At 36.4% G+C, this 17,850-nt stretch overlaps 1 protein-coding gene across 3 annotated transcripts in view; it reads left to right on the top strand.

Annotated features, from left to right (window-relative positions):
• PAPSS1 (3'-phosphoadenosine 5'-phosphosulfate synthase 1) overlaps positions 1–17,850 on the top strand; it is a 54,702-nt gene that overhangs the window by 18,752 nt on the left and 18,100 nt on the right. For all 3 annotated transcript variants that reach the window (XR_008576888.1, XR_008576889.1, XM_054824223.1), the window contains exons 6-10: positions 4,489–4,602; positions 6,621–6,732; positions 9,783–9,988; positions 12,271–12,406; positions 13,832–14,100. Coding sequence is in view for 1 of the 3 variants with exons in the window: in XM_054824223.1 (XP_054680198.1) it covers positions 4,489–4,602; positions 6,621–6,732; positions 9,783–9,988; positions 12,271–12,406; positions 13,832–14,100 (837 nt within the window). In the remaining 2 variants the exon portion in view is untranslated. The remainder of the gene's footprint in view (positions 1–4,488; positions 4,603–6,620; positions 6,733–9,782; positions 9,989–12,270; positions 12,407–13,831; positions 14,101–17,850) is intronic.

The following is a 17,850-nucleotide window of genomic DNA, read 5'->3' as shown; positions in this document are numbered from 1 at the left end:
TGTTGTCAGCAAACTTGCTGAGGGTACACTCAATCCCACTGTCCATGTCGCCAACAAAGATGTTGAACAGTGCCGGTCCCAGTGCTGACCCCTGAGGAAGGCCACTCGTCACCGTTCTCCACTTGGACGTTGAGCCGTTGACCACAACTCTTTGAGTGCGACCATCCAGCCAATTCCTTATCTAGCGAGTGGTCCATCCATCGAATCCATGTCTCTCCAATTTAAAGACAAGGATGTCGTGCGGGACAGAGTCAAATGCCTTGCACAAGTCCAGGTAGATGATATCAGTTGCCCTTCCTTTATCCACCAATGCTGTAACCCCATCACAGAAGGCCACCAAATTTGTCAGGCACGATTTGCCCTTAGTGAAGCTGTGTTGTCTGTCACCAATCACCTCCTTATCTTCCCTGTGCCTGAGCATAGTCTCCAGGAGGGTCTGCTCCATGATCTTGCCAGGCATGGAGGTGAGACTGACTGGCCTGTAGTTCCCTGGGTCTTCCTTTTTAGCCTTCTTAAAAATGGGGCTTATGTTTCCCCTCTTCCAGTCAGTGGGAACTTTGCCCAATAGGAAGACCATAGTCAGCAGGTTGAGAGGAGCAATTCTGCTGTTCTGTGTGGCACTTGTGAGACCTTATCTGGATACCACGTCCAGGTTTGTGCCCTTCTACCTCACCCAGCAGAAGACAGATGTTGATGTACTAGAGTGAGTTGAGCAGAAGGCCACCAAGACGGTCAGGTGCTGGAGCATGTTGCCATACAAGGAGAGGCTGAGGGGAATTGGACTTTTTCAGCCTGGAGAAGAGAAGGCTAAAGGAGGTCTTGTGGCTGTTTCTAGCAGCCCAATGGAAGGGCATAGAGGAGACTGATGAAGACTTTTCTCAGAGGTGCACAAGGGTAGGATGAGGAACAACAGACATGAGATGAAACATGGGAAATTCAAACTAGACATAGGGGAAAAACTCTTTCACTGTAAAGATGATAAAATATTAGAACCAGTTGCCCTGAGAGTTTGTGGATGCTCCATCCTTGGAGATACTCAAAACTTGATTGGCCAAGTTCCTGAGCAGCCTGTTGCAGTGGGACTAGTTTTGAGCAGGAAGATGGATGAAATGACCTCTAGAGACCCCTCTGTGATTCTGTGATAATGCTAATACTTATTTTGTGTGAGAAACTGGGAAAAAACCCCCACACTCTATGTAAAGGATATGCAAGATTATACTATTGGTTTTATACTGTTACAGTGAAGATTTAAACACGCAACAGTAAAGATGTAAGCTGGAGTGAACAGAAACCAGTATGAGTCTTTAAGCATAATTAAAAAAACCACAAAACACCTCAGTATTCAACTTCTGTAATTCCCACATCAATGAAACATTGATTTCTTCTCATGCTTAGGAAAGTAAGCAGAACTTCCTGTATTTTAAGTTATAGATTTCCTATTTTTGAGGTATGTGTGCTTTGGTTGTGGTTGTTTTCTTCTGAAAATATACTACTGAATATTATAGAAATAGATTTCCATAGCTCAAATTGGTAAAAAAGCATGTAAAATTTCAGCACTATTATTAAAGAACAAGCTTTAGTTACATTGAATCGTTTAATCATTAAATATCGTGATGGTGTAGTTTTTGTTACTTATTTCTTTTGCTTTCTTCTCTTGTTTTTAACTTCTGTATCCTGGGAAAAGGCACAGGCAAGGTTTAAGTTCAGAGCCATTCCATGTTAATTGCAGAGACCAGTTAGGCAACAGTCATCCAGTTAAATCTGCTGATAGGTTTATATGAGTATTTCTTAGATGTTTTTGGTCGTAATGATTTAGGTTGATACAGACGTACTATGTAAACTAAACATGACTTAGTTTGACCAAAACAAATGTGTAAAGGACACCTTTTGAGAAAAATGGCAGTGAATGGCTGGGATCAGAAATCCCTCTTGTTGGCACAAGAGGAGGAGTGTTCCTATGGCTCAAGTGAATTTAAAATGTGATAGAGCACAACTGATGGGCAGATTAAGATCATGGCTGTCATTGCACTTTTCAGTTTTCCCTGTACTTAAAGTACTGACAAACTTCCCTGCAAGCTGTAGGTACCAACACTTCAGTGGTTATTTTAGTCAAGCAAATACTTATGTTTGTTTTTTTCCATATATAAACAGTTCAGTGGTCTCACACCTCAATTAATATGAACTTATAAGACTAGTCATTCAGTAATGTAAATTGGATGTCAATTGTGAACACCCATCTACCGGAAACTTGCCTGAAGGCCCTTTCTTTACAGAGTGTTGAGGATGTTAGCATTAGCAAAGAACTTACCACTGCAGTCTGAGGCAGCACATTCCCATAAATCATCTAGTTTAAGTTTTTATTATTTTGTTGTTATTTATTTGAGTGCATTGAGAAATAATAAATGTTGAGGAATATTTTGTTGCTAAAGTAAAAAAAGTTTTAGAGACTTGGTAAAATGAACCTTTGACTAAAGTTACTACCTTAAAGTGGTCACTAGATGGCTTGCTAGCCTAGCATTTTCCTAAAATTCATACAGTTTAAAGACCTATGGATTCCTCTTGCTGCTGTTTTGTGGTGGTTTTTTTGGTTGGTTTGCTTGTTGGTTTGTTTTTTCTTAAATCTAAGACCTTGTTTTTAATACCATTTTTATGTCTGCAAGGGAGTCTAGGCTTACTAATCCTACAAATCCTACAAATTCTCTAAATGTCTGACTCAGTGTTGCTAGAACTGTCTTCAAGCTGTTTACATCCTTATAATGAGGTAGGTTGTTGACAGAAACTGCATTGTGAAACCTTTGTTTTCTCCATTGTTTTGCCCGTTAGTGGGACACTAAAAACAGGATAATATTTGAAGAGACTCTTTTAATAGGTACATTTACTTTATGCTTTTGATGGCTTGTAAACTTAGGACATTCTAGCATGGTAGTGAACTAGGGTCCAGAGGGGAATCTTCTGTGAAGCAGCATAATGTGTACTCAGTCATTATATCTTGTTTGTAAGGTCTGCTATTCTTTACAGCAGGCAATACCTTTATTTGATTCTGGGCTTATTGCTGTGGCAGGAGTCTGCTGCAGCTCTCCTGGGCTGTAATGCTGCTGCTCAGGCAGAGGAAATAGAAGGCAGGTATTGTCTAACTTACTGTCTAATAAAATCAACTTCCCGAATGATGTCTGATATGTAATGGACTGAGCTTTTCCTTATAAATCACAGTTTCTAAGTACTAGCTCTAATTAATTTTCCTCTAATTTGTCTTTGGAGATATGAATTATGTAACAGCCAGTGGGACTCACTATGTGTTTTCATTCCTGTAGTTATTTAATCTCCCGCTTCCTTTCATCATCCCACTCCCTTTGTTTTACTTTCCATGAAGGTAGTGCCTAATGTCTGATAAATGCTTTAAAATGCTTGGGCAAACATTGTGTTTCCTACAGGCGTACCTGTTTACTCTGAGTTGCATATACTGGAAAAATAAAGATAATTTCTTTAGTCTTGTTATAGGTCAGTATATACTTGGCTGTAAGGGTGAGCTTTTTTCTCAAAAAGTAAAGCAATACTTTACAAAAATTTCCAAAACACTGAAAAACCTATTTTAAAAAGAATAGTCAACTACCTTTCACTGGGGTTTTTTGTTTGTTTTTGGTTTCTTTGCTGCTGAGTATCACTGGAACATTTGACTAAGTTTTGACATTTTACACCATCCTTTAAAGTTTTATCGTGATGGCCATTCATATCTTATCAGAAGTTTAAAGTCTTGAATCCTGAGCATCATGGAGTGAGAATGCTTTGTTTAAAACACATGGAGGAAAATGTCGATTTTTTTTTTTTTTTTTCAAATAAACAATTAATATTCTGTGGTATTCTGGCTATGAAACTAGATTTCAGTTCATTGCATATGTATATGCACGAATGGCCTCACATTTAAATGTTCTAAGTGTCAGTGTATAGATTAAGACACTGGTGTTATGGCATTAGCTGTAGGTACTACATTTAATTTGTACTTCTGTGTTAATCATTTTCAGTTGAGAGATTTATTTTTTTTTACCTCCATGTTACCACTTCCAATGGATGTTGTATAGTGAAAGACTTAAATTTATAAATGCTCAGTCTCTAAAACCTTTTTTACTTTAGCAAGTATAAAAGCATAGACTTTTCCTTTCTGCTGTAGATAATATATGCATTAATAAGTCATAAAACTGCACTTAATTCAATAGCTAAATATTTAGTAGGTAAATGTTACATGAGGCACTTAAGGTTTGGAAAAAAAATCTTGTCAGAATGTTTCACTTCAGTTACTCAAGCCAGAAGCTTGGCTAGCAATATATCATATTCTTGGAACAGTGCTGATTTTTAAATGAGTAAAAATTGCTTAATGAATAAACTCTTGCTACAGAGTAGTGCAACATTAGAATTTTACTACTTGACCATCTGTTCAGTGTCCAAGCAGCATTCTGACCAAACATTTAAGTTCTGTTTATTTCTTTTATACAGGATATTGTACCAGTGGATGCCTCTTATGAGGTGAAAGAGCTTTATGTGCCAGAAAACAAGCTACAGTTGGCCAAAACTGATGCTGAGTCTCTGTTAACCTTGGAAATAAATAAGGTATTGTATGTTCAGTTGTCTCGTTGGTGAAGTTGAAAGGCAGTCTAATCTATTGCTCAGTGGAAGTAGATATAGTCAAAACACCTGTACTGATTACACAATTTATCTCAATATACTTTTTCCTTCTTTTCTTGAGAGAAATAGCAGCATCTGTGTTTTCTTTGATCACTTACTAGAGATAACAATTGAATCTTCGTAATTTCCTAAATAACGTCTGGTATAGTGTTACTTAGTTTGTCTCAAGCCTGGAGATTAAATTTACAATGACTTCCTCCCACGTCTCCCCTACCACCTCTTCATCCATGGACTAAACCATGCCTGGCATGGCTTGTATGAATAGTGTTTTCTAGAAGAAATAGTTGTGGGGGGGTTCTTTTTTTTTGTTTGGGGTTTTTTTTCCAGTTTACTTACACAAACCATTTTATTTTGAATGGTAATGACCTAGAAACATGAAGGAAATCAGTTACTGCTTCTTGATTCTCCTTGTTGGTAACCTTCAGCTGAGTGATAGTAACCTTATATACCAGGCTCAAACAGTTGCAAACTTAAGTCTACAGAGAAATGACCAGGTCTACTTTATTGCTTGTTTTTGGGTTTTTTGGGGTTTTTTGTTTGTTTTCTGTTTAGAACATATTCATGCTACTTTTCTGGCTTCCAGCAGAGAAAATATGGAAAAGCATGGATCAACTTGACCAACTGTTCTTATTTTGGTTAAATGCTTTATTTTCCAACTCAGATAAATTAAAGCTGCTTCTGGCTGTGTTTCTGTTCTACCTCATCTTCTTTTTCTGAAGAACTAGGCCTAAACACAGATACAATGCATGAGTTTTTTCACTGCTCTTTTTTTTTTTTTTTTTTTTGGACAGTATTACTAGAATTTAAAGCTAAGCATTTGATCTAGGAGCTGACTAAGCTCACAGTTGAGCATCTGCAGTGAGTAACTTGACTTTGAAAGATTGAGATGACATACTAAGCACTGAATTAAATATTTTTAAAATTTTCCTAGCCTTCTATTACTAATAAACTTTAATACTTATTTTCACTGCATCTTACTAGATTTTTTTCACGTATGTGTCTGTAAAGCTATTTATTGCTTTGATGAGGAATAAATATTTAAGGTCACCATTATTAAATTTCTGTAGTGTCCTGTTCTAAATTGCTCCCTATCTAGAAAAACAAATCCTTTCCCCCTCCACCTGCAACCAGTTGTTTGTTAAATATCAAGCAAGCATATAATGTAAGCTTGGGAGGAAAATGTGTGTTGTACTTGATTCAGCATAAATTATATGGTGTAATAAAATTAGTCATGGTCTTTGCAAAAGAGACTTGCACAGCAAAGCCTGTCTGTCAAAGACTTGACCAAGTCTTAGTAATGCACATGCAGAAATAATAGAGGCCACACACTAAGTCATAGTATGACTGTTTAAGTGCTAAAGAAGGAAATTCCCTGTAAGTTGATACCTCTTAAACTAAAATAAGTACTAGTCCTGAGAGAATTTTACTTCTGGATTGTCTCATTGGTTTCTGCAATAAAAATTTTCTTTCTAATCTGTTTTAAGATTAGACCTCTTAATATTCACCTCTTAATATTCTGATATTTTTGGGGTAATTGTATGTGTTGGTTTTCTTTTTCTTTCTTAACCTCTTGGTTATCTTGCTTTGTTAAAATAAATACAAGTAGAGCTCTAATTCTGTTAAGTTGAACTTTATCAAACATTTACAAATAAAGTTTGTTGTGGGGTTTTTTGTTGCTGTTTGGCTTGTTTTTTAACAAATTTGATCTAGTGTAAGGACTGGAAAATAGCCAAAAATATGAACAGTGTGGAACAAGGTGTTAGGGGTTTTTTTTCTTAATTGTAGAAACTTTGATTCTTTGTGATTAAAAACTAATACTGAGAAATCTTCCATTTATACTGTCATGCATTTTATGGGTAAATCATGATCTATTATGATTAATACCTGATGTCAATCATTAAGCAACACATCTTATCTGCTCTATTTCTCCGTGTTTTTATAAGGTGGATATGCAATGGGTGCAAGTGCTAGCAGAAGGTTGGGCAACACCCCTGAATGGCTTTATGAGAGAGAGAGAATACCTACAGTGCCTTCACTTTGACTGTCTCCTCGATGGTAGGGTAAAACTTAGCATTTGTAAAACTGAGCAAACTAATCCTACTTCTAAAATATTGTTGATGCTTTGCTGCTTTGAGCTGATGTGGTAACATGTTATCAGGCTAGTGGACAACCTGGGGTAAGAGAATGGGATATTATAATAATCAGTTTTAAATTTTATGGTTTTATTCTTTTTGTATCTACCATTGTCTTAGAGTTTGAATGTCTTGCAATTTCACCTTTATATTTTTCAAATTTTTTCATTTGTGAAAAACATTTAAACCTAAAATCCACATTTCTAATTTGTTTTGAAGAAATTGATTTTAGAATTCAGAATTGCTGTTTAGCTCTGTGTGCCAAAAGATTTGTTCCATAATAGTAATGAAGGAAAAGATAATGTGTGCGAAAACATTTGTTCCATAATAATAATGAAGGAAAGGACAATGAACTGATTTGAGTGCTGGAGCTATTGCAAGTATGAAATCAGAACTTGAGGAGGTGGCTTGAATATGAACAACTGTCACATGTAATTGACATAGTAATTATCCTGTGATGATTTAAACGAATATATTTTATTTTTTCATTACCAATTGACTAAGAGCAAGCATTACTTACAGCAGTCTACAATTGATACCATCCTCAGGTTTTGGAATTTGATTTTGATCATCTGTTATTTTTCATTTATTCCTCTCTGAGGGCTCTGTTTTACTCCAGCCTTTTAGGGTTTTTTTGCACTCTCTGTATCAAAGAGTAATAGTAAAAATTCCTGTCTCCCCACTTCCTTCTGCATTACCAAATAGCAGGAAAAAAGAAGTTGCTTGTCTTTCAAATCTATGATCCAGACATCTGTTGTCCCTCTTAAATTTTTCTAGTCCCCTTTTCTATAAGTTTGTCAGATACTATCCTAGGCAAAATAATGCCACCCTGTTATTTTGGAGTATCTAAAGTTTGGAGTATCTAAAGTATCGTTTTGGACTGCTAGTTTTGTGTTCATTCCATTTGCCTACTGTGTGTTCATTCAGGTGAAACGTCCTCTGCAGATGGCATGCTATGCATTCAACTGCTAAAAAAGCTTGTAGCCCCTTATTCTGTTCTGTAATCTTGTGTAAATCAGAATTTTTATAAGACATTTAAGACCTTGTATAGGCGAGTGTTTCACATATGCCAATATTACAAGTTTTTAAACTTCTCTTGCAATTGTTTTTAGTACCTCACGTATGCTGCAAAAAATATGAGTAATAAAAAGTAATGAATAACTTATTGATTTTCAGTCCTAAGCTTGAATAGGACAGTCGTGGTTTTTTAGATGCTACCATATCTCCTTTTCTTAGATATCTACTGTAATATTTACATATGAGAACCTTTTTAGAAAAATGTGGTTGCCTTAAAGCTGCTTTGCTGCTTGAAGTAGTGGCAACAGTTAAAAAACAAAAACATAAAAGTTTTCTCCCTGCTTGGTATGTTAGTTCTGGAGTCTCAAAGCAGCAGTCATTTTCCAAGGTTTTGATTTTGGCGAGAGAAATTGTTTGATACCTTCAATGTATCTCATCCTTTGGGCTCTAATGCAACATTCATACTGACTGACTTCTACATTATGGAGATCTGTGCAGGTATGTTCAGATAACTTAAGCTTTAAAGCTTATCTGAAATAGTCTCAAGCTGACATTGTGCTCATCTTTGACTTAAAAAACTCACTCCACTATCTTGCCTCAGTTTCTCATTTGTACAGTGGCTGCAGACAGATATCGAAGATATTATATATTTATTATTAGTTGCTGACAAAATTTTAATAATCAACAGGTTTGAGATATCTTGCCAGTTTGAAGTATTTATTGGTTGCAAAGCAAAAGGATATTTTTAATTAACAAGTTGGGGTGGCAAATCACCCTCTCTGTGACTGTTGCCAAGCTCAGTTTTATGACCAAGTTGGCAAAATCGGTGTTATTTGGAGTCTTGGCCCTATTAAAGCCAATAGCAAAACCCCCATGACTCTTCTTCTGGAGACCACCCAAAAGTTTTGCACTCTTTCAGCAATTATATGCTCATTAGAATTCAAGCCTTTGTACAGTATTTACTCCACTGGGTTTCTCAAATCTTGCTCTTGTGGTCAAAAAACCCAAGACTTCCAGCATCTAGCAGTGGAGTAAATGCTTAAAAATGAGGATCACACATAACCTTAAAATTCAGATACATTGGTTTAGTTTTAGAAGTAAAGTAGCTTTTAAGCTTTCAGCTGAACAAACTATGCAAAATGCCTGCCTGACTCAACAGTTTTTTCTGAAATACATATGCTTGAATCTGAATACAGTTTGAAGTAAACAGAAAAAGTCACCTTTTGAAACAGTTGAATTATACATGCTAACTACTTGGGTACATTTGGCTGCTTCTATCGCATTGAACTTTTCTTACAGACCAGAAGTATGGCTACTGAGAATCATAGAACCATTTTGGTTGGAAAAGACCTTTAAGATCATCAAGTCCAACCATTAACCTAGCACTGCCAAGTCCAACCATGTCCCTAAGCACCACATCTACAAGTCTTTTAAATACCTCCAGGGATGGTGACTCAACCACTTCCCTGGGCAGCCTGTTCCAATGATTGACAACCCTGTTGATGAAGAAATTTTTCCTAATATCCAATCTAATGCTATTTCTTTTTTACTCATTATCCACTCCAGTAGCAGTTTTGCATAATATTTTAGATCTGTTTAAAAATGTCAGTTGTGTATTTCTGCTTACTATATAGCTTCTTGAACAAGATATTCATTTGAGATCCCCAAAAAGTAGTATCTTCACAGTCTAAATACTTGTGTGCAGCTATTAGTGCTTGCTCTTTTCAGTACTGTCTTTACTCTTTCTCAAACCTCAGTGCTTGCACATTTTTATAGCACACATATCTTTTGCAAGAGTTCATGCTAAAAGTTGCTTTTAACCCCTGTTAAAATAGGTACTTGAACTACATGTTGTGTGATACAGTCTGGACTCTACCTTCTTAGGAGGGTAGATTTTCATAGTATCATTGATGACCACTACTAAGGATAAGGACTTCTTTTTCCTTCTTTCTGCAGGGGGAGTTATTAATCTGTCAGTGCCTATAGTGCTAACGGCTACTCAAGAAGACAAAGAAAGACTGGATGGGTGTACAGCAATTGCACTGGTGTATGCAGGTCACCGCGTGGCCATTCTCCGTAATCCTGAATTCTATGAACACAGGAAAGAGGAACGCTGTGCAAGGCAATGGGGGACAACATGCAAGGAACATCCCTACATCAAGGTGTGTGTTTAAAAGTTGAAAATCTAGTCCTATTAGCTGTACTGTTTGTGGAGCTGCAAATTAAGTGAAGCTGATGTCTGTGACTATTTCACTATGTGTCTATTTCAACAACAAAATTACTTTAGGAACTAATTAAAACATTTGAGCAGAAAGAAAGGTGATTTTTTTTTTCTTGTTCTATGCAGCTGTTGAATAGTCTGCACTTAGTGTGAAAATCTAATGTAAAAATGTACACATGAAATGAATTTAGAATGTACTGCAGAATCTGTGCTACAGAAGAGGGAACTTTGCCCTCTAGTGTGCCTAGGAAACACATCCCTCTGTGTAGCCAGATGGATCATTAAAGCTCGCTAATCAGCAGATATATGCATTGTGAAGGCAAGAAAACTTCTATTCTGCCTGCATGTGGAGCATGTGAGAACTACCTGGTTTAGAAGCTTTTGAAATAGGCCTCGTTCCTGGAGAGTTCATCATTTAAGTCTCTGGGCAGTTATTTCCCATCCATTGTGTTCAGTATGTTTTATTATCTTGACCTTATGTGTATGTCATACTGAAATATTCTAATTGTAACATGCTTGTCACAATGCTGTGTTTGGTTTTGCAAGCTGATGTAAATGGTGCATCTTAACTCTGCAGAGCCAACATGTGTTTCTTCCCCATTTGTCTCTATAGTTTCTTTTTGTTTACAACTATGACTTAAAATCATATAAAAAGAAATCAAACCTCAAATTATGAGCTTGCCTTTGATGTGTTCTAAAAGTATCTGTATGACTAATAGTTATACATATGTGAAAACTATGGATTTTTTTGACTTCTTTATTAATGTGTAATCAATTTCTTTATTAATGTGTGATGACATACTTTTACTGACTGAAGTTGTATTCAGGAGTATATCTGAAAAAGGACGTTTCCTGCTAGATACAAGTAAGAGTATTCTGGAAGATTTTCAAAGCTCTTGCTGTGTCCTGTGCTGATGAACATAAGATTACCCCTTTATTGAAAGCTTAACACAAATTTAAAAAATTCTAAGAAAATCTCATGCAGACAAGATTGGAATGACTTGTTATCATGCATTAGCAATTACTGAATGACATGGCTGAAACTAATGTAGAAGGTAAGGGGCTATGTTCTTGTGTCTGTACTGGGGCGTATAGTAGTATCATTACAGCCTATGAATGTGTGCATAGTAGTATCATGACAGCACATGAATCTGGTGGCCCTTCTAAATTCATCAGAAATCTTTGAGTGCCTGAGAGTTACTGTAGTGAGAGTTTTCTCAATCTTCATATCTTTATTACTCTTACCTCCCACCTTGGTAAGATGTCAGTGTCTGCCATTTTCTTTTGGAAGAGGGTGGTGACTGTGGCATCATTTAATTCCAGCAGGTCTTCTACCTCAAAGCAAAAATAAATTGACAAATCCACACGTAATTTTAACATCTTGGATTGTGGGTTTAGTATATAACGTCTTATATCAACTGTTGTTGTCATCCTTAAATTACATAAGGCTAAAAAATTATCAGAAATGTGTATGAAATGTGGAAGTGTTTTTGTGGTTCCATTTTCAAAAGCAAATGTATTCTCAGAAATTAACAATTTCTGAGTGCTTTCTATGGCCAGTGCTAGAGTACATTAAGCAGCTTGTCATAATTATTTTTTTAAAAAGGGTGAGGTAGTATTTGAAGATATCAAAGCAATTCTAGTGAGTCTACAATATATGTTGCCTTGGTAAAGTGCTACCATGAAATAAATCCAAAAGCTATCCTACCTCAAAGATTCTGATTTTATTCGTAAATTGAAGTGGGTGAGTAGTTAATCAGAACTGTTTTATTAATTACTTTATTGCTGACCAGAATCTTGTGAAATGCAGGGTGATACTAGAACTGCATTTGCTTTGACCAACAACTATAAAATGTGCAACTCCATTGTACTTAGTGTATTAGGCTCTCCAGGCACTATCTCCTTTTGTCATGTAATAATGTCGGTTAAGAATACTGGTTACTTATTATACTTATAAATCATTTATTTTGAGAAAGGCATATGCCTACTGAAGATTTGTGCATCTCTCCTGCACTGTGGTATAACGTGTCTGGACTATGTTCCAGTGGTTTTGGGGAGGTTTTTATAATTTTTTTTTTGAAACATTTCTGCTTGGCTTGAGACTGTCAAATAAAATTAACCTGGAACGCTTCCCTTGGCAAAGATGTGACCCCATTGCAATGCTCTAAATGCTCACGAGAAGCTGACAACCAATCCTAACAACGATTTCCTTTCTTTTCTTAGATGGTTATGGAGCAAGGGAACTGGCTTGTAGGTGGAGATCTACAAGTCCTTGATCGTATTTATTGGAATGATGGACTTGATCAATACCGTCTCACTCCAGCTGAACTAAGGCAGAAATTCAAGGAAATGAATGCTGGTAAGTTTTTCTTGTTTCTGTTTCTTCTTGCAAAGATTTATCCATATGCCTGCTGCCTCAATACCACAGGGGCTAGCATTGTTTCAAGGATGAAGATTTTGAATGCGCTTTTAAGTGGCATTCTTTGCCTCTTACTGGTATTAATTTTCATGATCTCAGGCATTGCATTGCCTAAATACAAAGGTTCTGAATTTTGTCTTCCCATGCACACTAGAAATGTTGCTAATGCAAGAAAAGATAATGTTAAAATGAGGTAGAATGTGATTTTAAAATTACCAGGTTCGGCTAACACTGTAGAGGTATGGTTGAGCACTAAGCTTTCATGCTCTGCTATTTTTAGGTCCATTCCGTGCTACTTCTGGGGAGCAAAGTTTATAACTGTAATGCAAGTAAACTGGTGCAAAGTGGAATATATCACAGTTAAAAAATTGTGAGCTAACTGCTAGCTTTATATTGCAGAAAAACCAAAGCTGTTTTTCTTACTAAAGCAGTTGTGTTAGGCAGATAAGAGGCTGAGTAATGTCATAAAGCAGACAACAATCAAACATAACTGCCTTCATTGTGGCAGTGACTGGCAGATAGCTGCTAATCACCTCTAAGCGTGAGGAACAGATTAACGTCAGGAATGCAAACGGAGATTAGTCCTGAGCTCCTGTCTTTTTTCAGTGTGGTCAGTAATTCCAGGATCTGCAGGTTTGAGATACCAGTCTTTGTTTTAGCTAGCCCCTAAATAAATATATTTGATACGTGAAAACAACCTGTTGTTTAGATTTCATTGGTTCTTTATTGGAAAACCTCTCAGTTATGGTGATTTTGCTGTCTTGCAGGGTACTTAGGTTCATCTTAATTTGCAGAAGGGAGAAAACCTGGTTGTGTCAGGATTTTCTGCTGAAAGCTTTGTAATACTTTGGAATAGCAGTTAGCCTTGCTTTGTTCTTACTGTGTGTAAACTCTACTAAGCTGTTTAGGTGAAGGAAACTTATTAAGGCACTCTAAATTCTGTTTTATTTGTTTTGTTGCAAACATGTCCATTTGTTCTCCTAATGATACATTGAGCCTCTAAGACAGGTAGCATAGTTTGATTTCCTCTTAGAATATAACTTTATATTATATACTCATGCAAGTGAAAAATCCAAAGAGATTATACCTATTGGAGAAACTAGAGTAATTCTGTGGAAATCTCAAAAATGAAGGAAGCTGATTTATGGGATTTTTAGTATGGTGGATTTTTATTAGTTTTGCTTATTGAGTATAATGATTTTATAATAATTCATAATCCTTTAGTGACCTGTGACTACTGCTATTATACTTGTTTAATAGAGTTCAGAGGAAAGATTGTACTGTTTGAAGAATTTTCTACGGTTGTTCAACTCCTGATAAAATAACTTGCTTTCCTTATATGTTTTGTCTGTTCTTTCTCCATAGATGCTGTCTTTGCATTCCAGTTGCGCAACCCAGTGCACAATGGGCACGCTCTTTTAATGCAGGATACTCATAAGCAGCTTTTGGAACGTGGCTACCGGCGCCCAGTTTTACTCTTGCATCCTCTTGGAGGCTGGACAAAGGAGGATGATGTTCCTCTCATGTGGCGCATGAAGCAACATGCTGCAGTACTTGAGGAGGGGATCTTGAATCCAGAAACAACAGTGGTGGCTATATTCCCTTCCCCCATGATGTATGCTGGCCCAACTGAGGTAAACGCATCAAGAGTTTAAAACAAAACCAAACCACTTTGATAGTGCACTAAAGTATTTCATGCTATGCCTGATGTTTGTGCATTGTGGGGTTGGTTGTTTTTTTTTTTTTTTAATGGAGAGAGGAGACTAATTTTCCTTGGGAGACCAGACTCTAAAGGCTCCTTCTGTCATCAACCAAAACATTCTTCTATGAAGAAACTTTTATATTGGAGGATTTTGCTGGAGGTGGTGGAAGACAATATTGGGTTTATGTCCTCATTTCTTTACAGTTTTAAGGGCATGGTAATGAATTAATCCTTCCTCCTTTTTAACAGTCTTTTTCAGAAGGAATTATGAGATCTGTTAACATACCAAGTAGTTGTCCTGAATGTTAAGATACTTAAGTTTTATGACTATTAAGCAAGAAGTTTGTATGTTGGAAGGCTATACACAAATTAGGGGGGGGGGGAAAGCTTTGTTTATTTTTTGGCAAACTTGATTCAGAGAGAACTGTTTCAAGGCTTTTGTATGAAATAATTCTTTGGCAACGCTTTATTTATAAGCCAGCTCTTGGGTTGGAATCCCTAGAGGTTTGTGGGAAGCAGCAGAGAGAATAAATGCTCTCATTTGAGGGCAATTCCTTTAGGGGATATTGGTTCTCCATCTCATTACTTTTTTCTTTTCTTTTTTTTTTTTTTTCCCTCCTTCCCCCCTCCATGAGTCACAGGAAGTTCAAATTCTGACCAGGCTCAAGAGGTTAACTTTCTGGTAGCTTTTTGATAGATAGGGTATCTCACCAGTGGAATTAAATTAGACAGGTGTCGCTTATTTTCTGCTGGCCAGTTGACTGATCGAACAGAGCTTGTGCTGTCTTTCAGTCCAGAGAAAAAACTGTAGTCCGGATCTAGTTGAGTCATGTAAGTAAGCTACTGTAGGGAATCTTGTACTGTTCTCCATAGGCCTTTTGTGAGAATTAACAGAAATCTTTCACTTCAGTCTGGTATTGATGAGCATGGAAGGAGGAACAAAATACGCAATCCTTATTCTGAACAGAATAAGAGTTTTCTCCTAACCTATATGGCATTTCCAGTCACCTCAGAATACAGTCTGACAATAATATTCAATATTTGTAGAGCAGTAATAAAAGAGACTCTTCCTTTGATCATTTTCTATAGGTCATTTAAAAGACATTGGCACCAGATCTGTTTCTGTAGCACAAGTACTTTACAGAACAACAAGCAGTTGTTAGTATGGTAATCTACAGGATGGATGTGACCATCCAGTCTGTAAAGATTTTAATGGATGTATTTCATTAGCATCAATTTAGCATTTTTGTGTTTTTAACATTCCTCATAATTACCTTGGAAGAAAAGAAACAGTTCTATACGGGAAAATTCTGTATCAAAATCCAATAAATTCACCTGCTTAGGAAAGTAAATATGTTCTGAGGTAGCATGGATGTATAGAAATGGGACAAGAGCTGCTAGTTTTATGTGTCAAACGTGGTTTGCATTGTTCTAAATTGTTTTAGTCAAATAGCCTCACTTATTCAAAATGGAGTTCTTAATTGCTGTTACCCAAATGACAAATTTCTTAGCTATGCTAGAATAGTTTCGGAAAATATGCAGCTAGCTGCTATTGTATGCTGGAATTTCATGTGTATGGCCCACTCTGTGCTTGTAACATAAATATTAAAATTAGTAGCATAGCTATCAGCATCCAGATGCTTCCATAGCACCTAGATGCTTGAATAGCAGTGGAATCTGGCATGTGTGACGTCTGGCTGTGGTCAAGATGAAAACTGATACCAATGGTACCTTCATAACTCATGACTCGTTCCTAATTTCATTATCTGACTACTCCTCTACAGAACTCTGACCGTATCGACTGCAGAATTTTCTCCTTGAATGGTTTCTATAACAGTTACAGAACTAATGTAGAGTTAACAGTTAGTTGCTAGTTTGGAAATAGCTTTTGAGCTTCTTGTCTAAAGCCTATTAACATAGAACAGCATGCATAACTTTTTTTTTTTTTAATGGAAGGAAAATTTATCCATCACATCATCCATTTACTACAAGGTAGTGCCAGCAACTTTTGTCCTATGGTTTGTGGGGTTTTTCCCTCCTGTCTCCTTTTTGTGTTTTGTTTTGGTTTTTTTTTTTCCTTTAGTGCTTGACAGATGGTTTGACAGATGTTTATTACTGCTTAACTTGAGAAGCTATTTTACACTATGTAGTTACTGGGTAGGCCCTTCAGTTTTGTGTGAAGGTGAGGCTGCACATATAAGAAAGTACTGTTATATACTTGCTGGTTTTTTAAACTCTTCTGTGAGTATCCTTTGGCAGATACTAAGCTATATAGATAGTATGACAGTTCTTTTAGGGGAATACTTCCCAATATGAGAACATAGTGGCATTTCCTGAAGTGATGTGTCTTTGTTACCTAAAGTGATGTAATAGTTACTTTTCCTGTACTGCACAGTTAAATTTTTTATTGAAAATATTACATATAAAAATGAATTAAGAAAATTCACCAACAGTCCTATAACACAATATGTCTAAAAACTGTCATAACTATAACACATCTAACAGTCTAGGGCGTAGTAAATACTGCAAACAGTCTTTTGGAGAAAAAAAAATCCTCTCCATATTTAGTAAAAGAGATGCTTTTCTAAATAATTTGAAAGCATTTCTTTGGTTGTAGGGTATGGATGACTGAGTAGTCTGTATGCAGAATTTCCTTTGAAGTATTTTTTTTTTTTTACCTTCTGTAGTAACTGAACTATAAGAAAAAAGGTAAAAATCAAGTTGTTATGAAAACTCATTTTAAAATGTGCAGCAAGGTAATGTGGGAAAGCTGTTCATCAATATTTACAATACTTCAAATATTAGATGGAAGAGAGTTGGTGCATCCAAGCAAGAATTCAGTAAAGCTGCTTTCCGATTTTGACATCGGTTCCTCCTCAGTTCATATAGATGTGTTAGAATCAAATTATTTCAAAGTGATCGGGGGAAAAGTGACTAAATATTTACCAAAGCTGGAGTTGCTTTATCAAGTTTTCATCTCGGAAGCTTGTGGTATAAATAGGCAATCTTAATGCTCTGAAAGCCTATTCCAAACATTCATGTGCAGTATATACCTAGTTTATACGTCCTTTGGGTCTTAACATTGACACAGACTAAGTGTTAAAGTCCTTTCTCGGACAGCATCCTTGCCACATGCACCAGGTGAAAATGCAGAGCATGGGTAATTTTTCTTTTTTAATGTGCAGGTAGATTGATTAGATCACTTGTGAACACTGTGTTTAAGTAACCTATCTTGTCCGTCTTCCGATGAGATGTTTGGCAGCTATGTATTGGTCAGGGTGTCTTTTTAGAGAAATTACTGTGATTAAAATAGAGCAATAGATCCCACTAGCTTCCCAAAAGCAGTTGCTTTTCGATTGATCTTTTTATGTAAAAGGAAAGGGATGGAGGGTGACAACATCAGGAAGAACTGAGCTAAGAAATGGATGAGCTCCATCTTTCTTGCCCTGATTATAGTGTTTGAAACACTGTGCTAAAGTAACTTTTTAAGTATCCTAATGTGCAAATGAAACAGGAATAGTATGTCTTAGCTGTAAGTTTGGCGGTGATTCACCTAATTGATTCTTTGTTTTGCTGTGACTCCACAGAAAAATCATATCTGATTAGGGGAAAAAGTGGTAATTACACAATGCATGCATATTTAAGGGTTATATTTTGACTGTTTTCTTCTTCTGTTAACTGT

This window comes from Grus americana, chromosome 4 (assembly GCF_028858705.1).
Source record: "Grus americana isolate bGruAme1 chromosome 4, bGruAme1.mat, whole genome shotgun sequence".
Taxonomy (NCBI): Eukaryota; Metazoa; Chordata; class Aves; order Gruiformes; family Gruidae; genus Grus; species Grus americana.
Note: the sequence above shows the minus strand (reverse complement) of the source record. Positions and strands in the feature narration are given on the sequence as shown.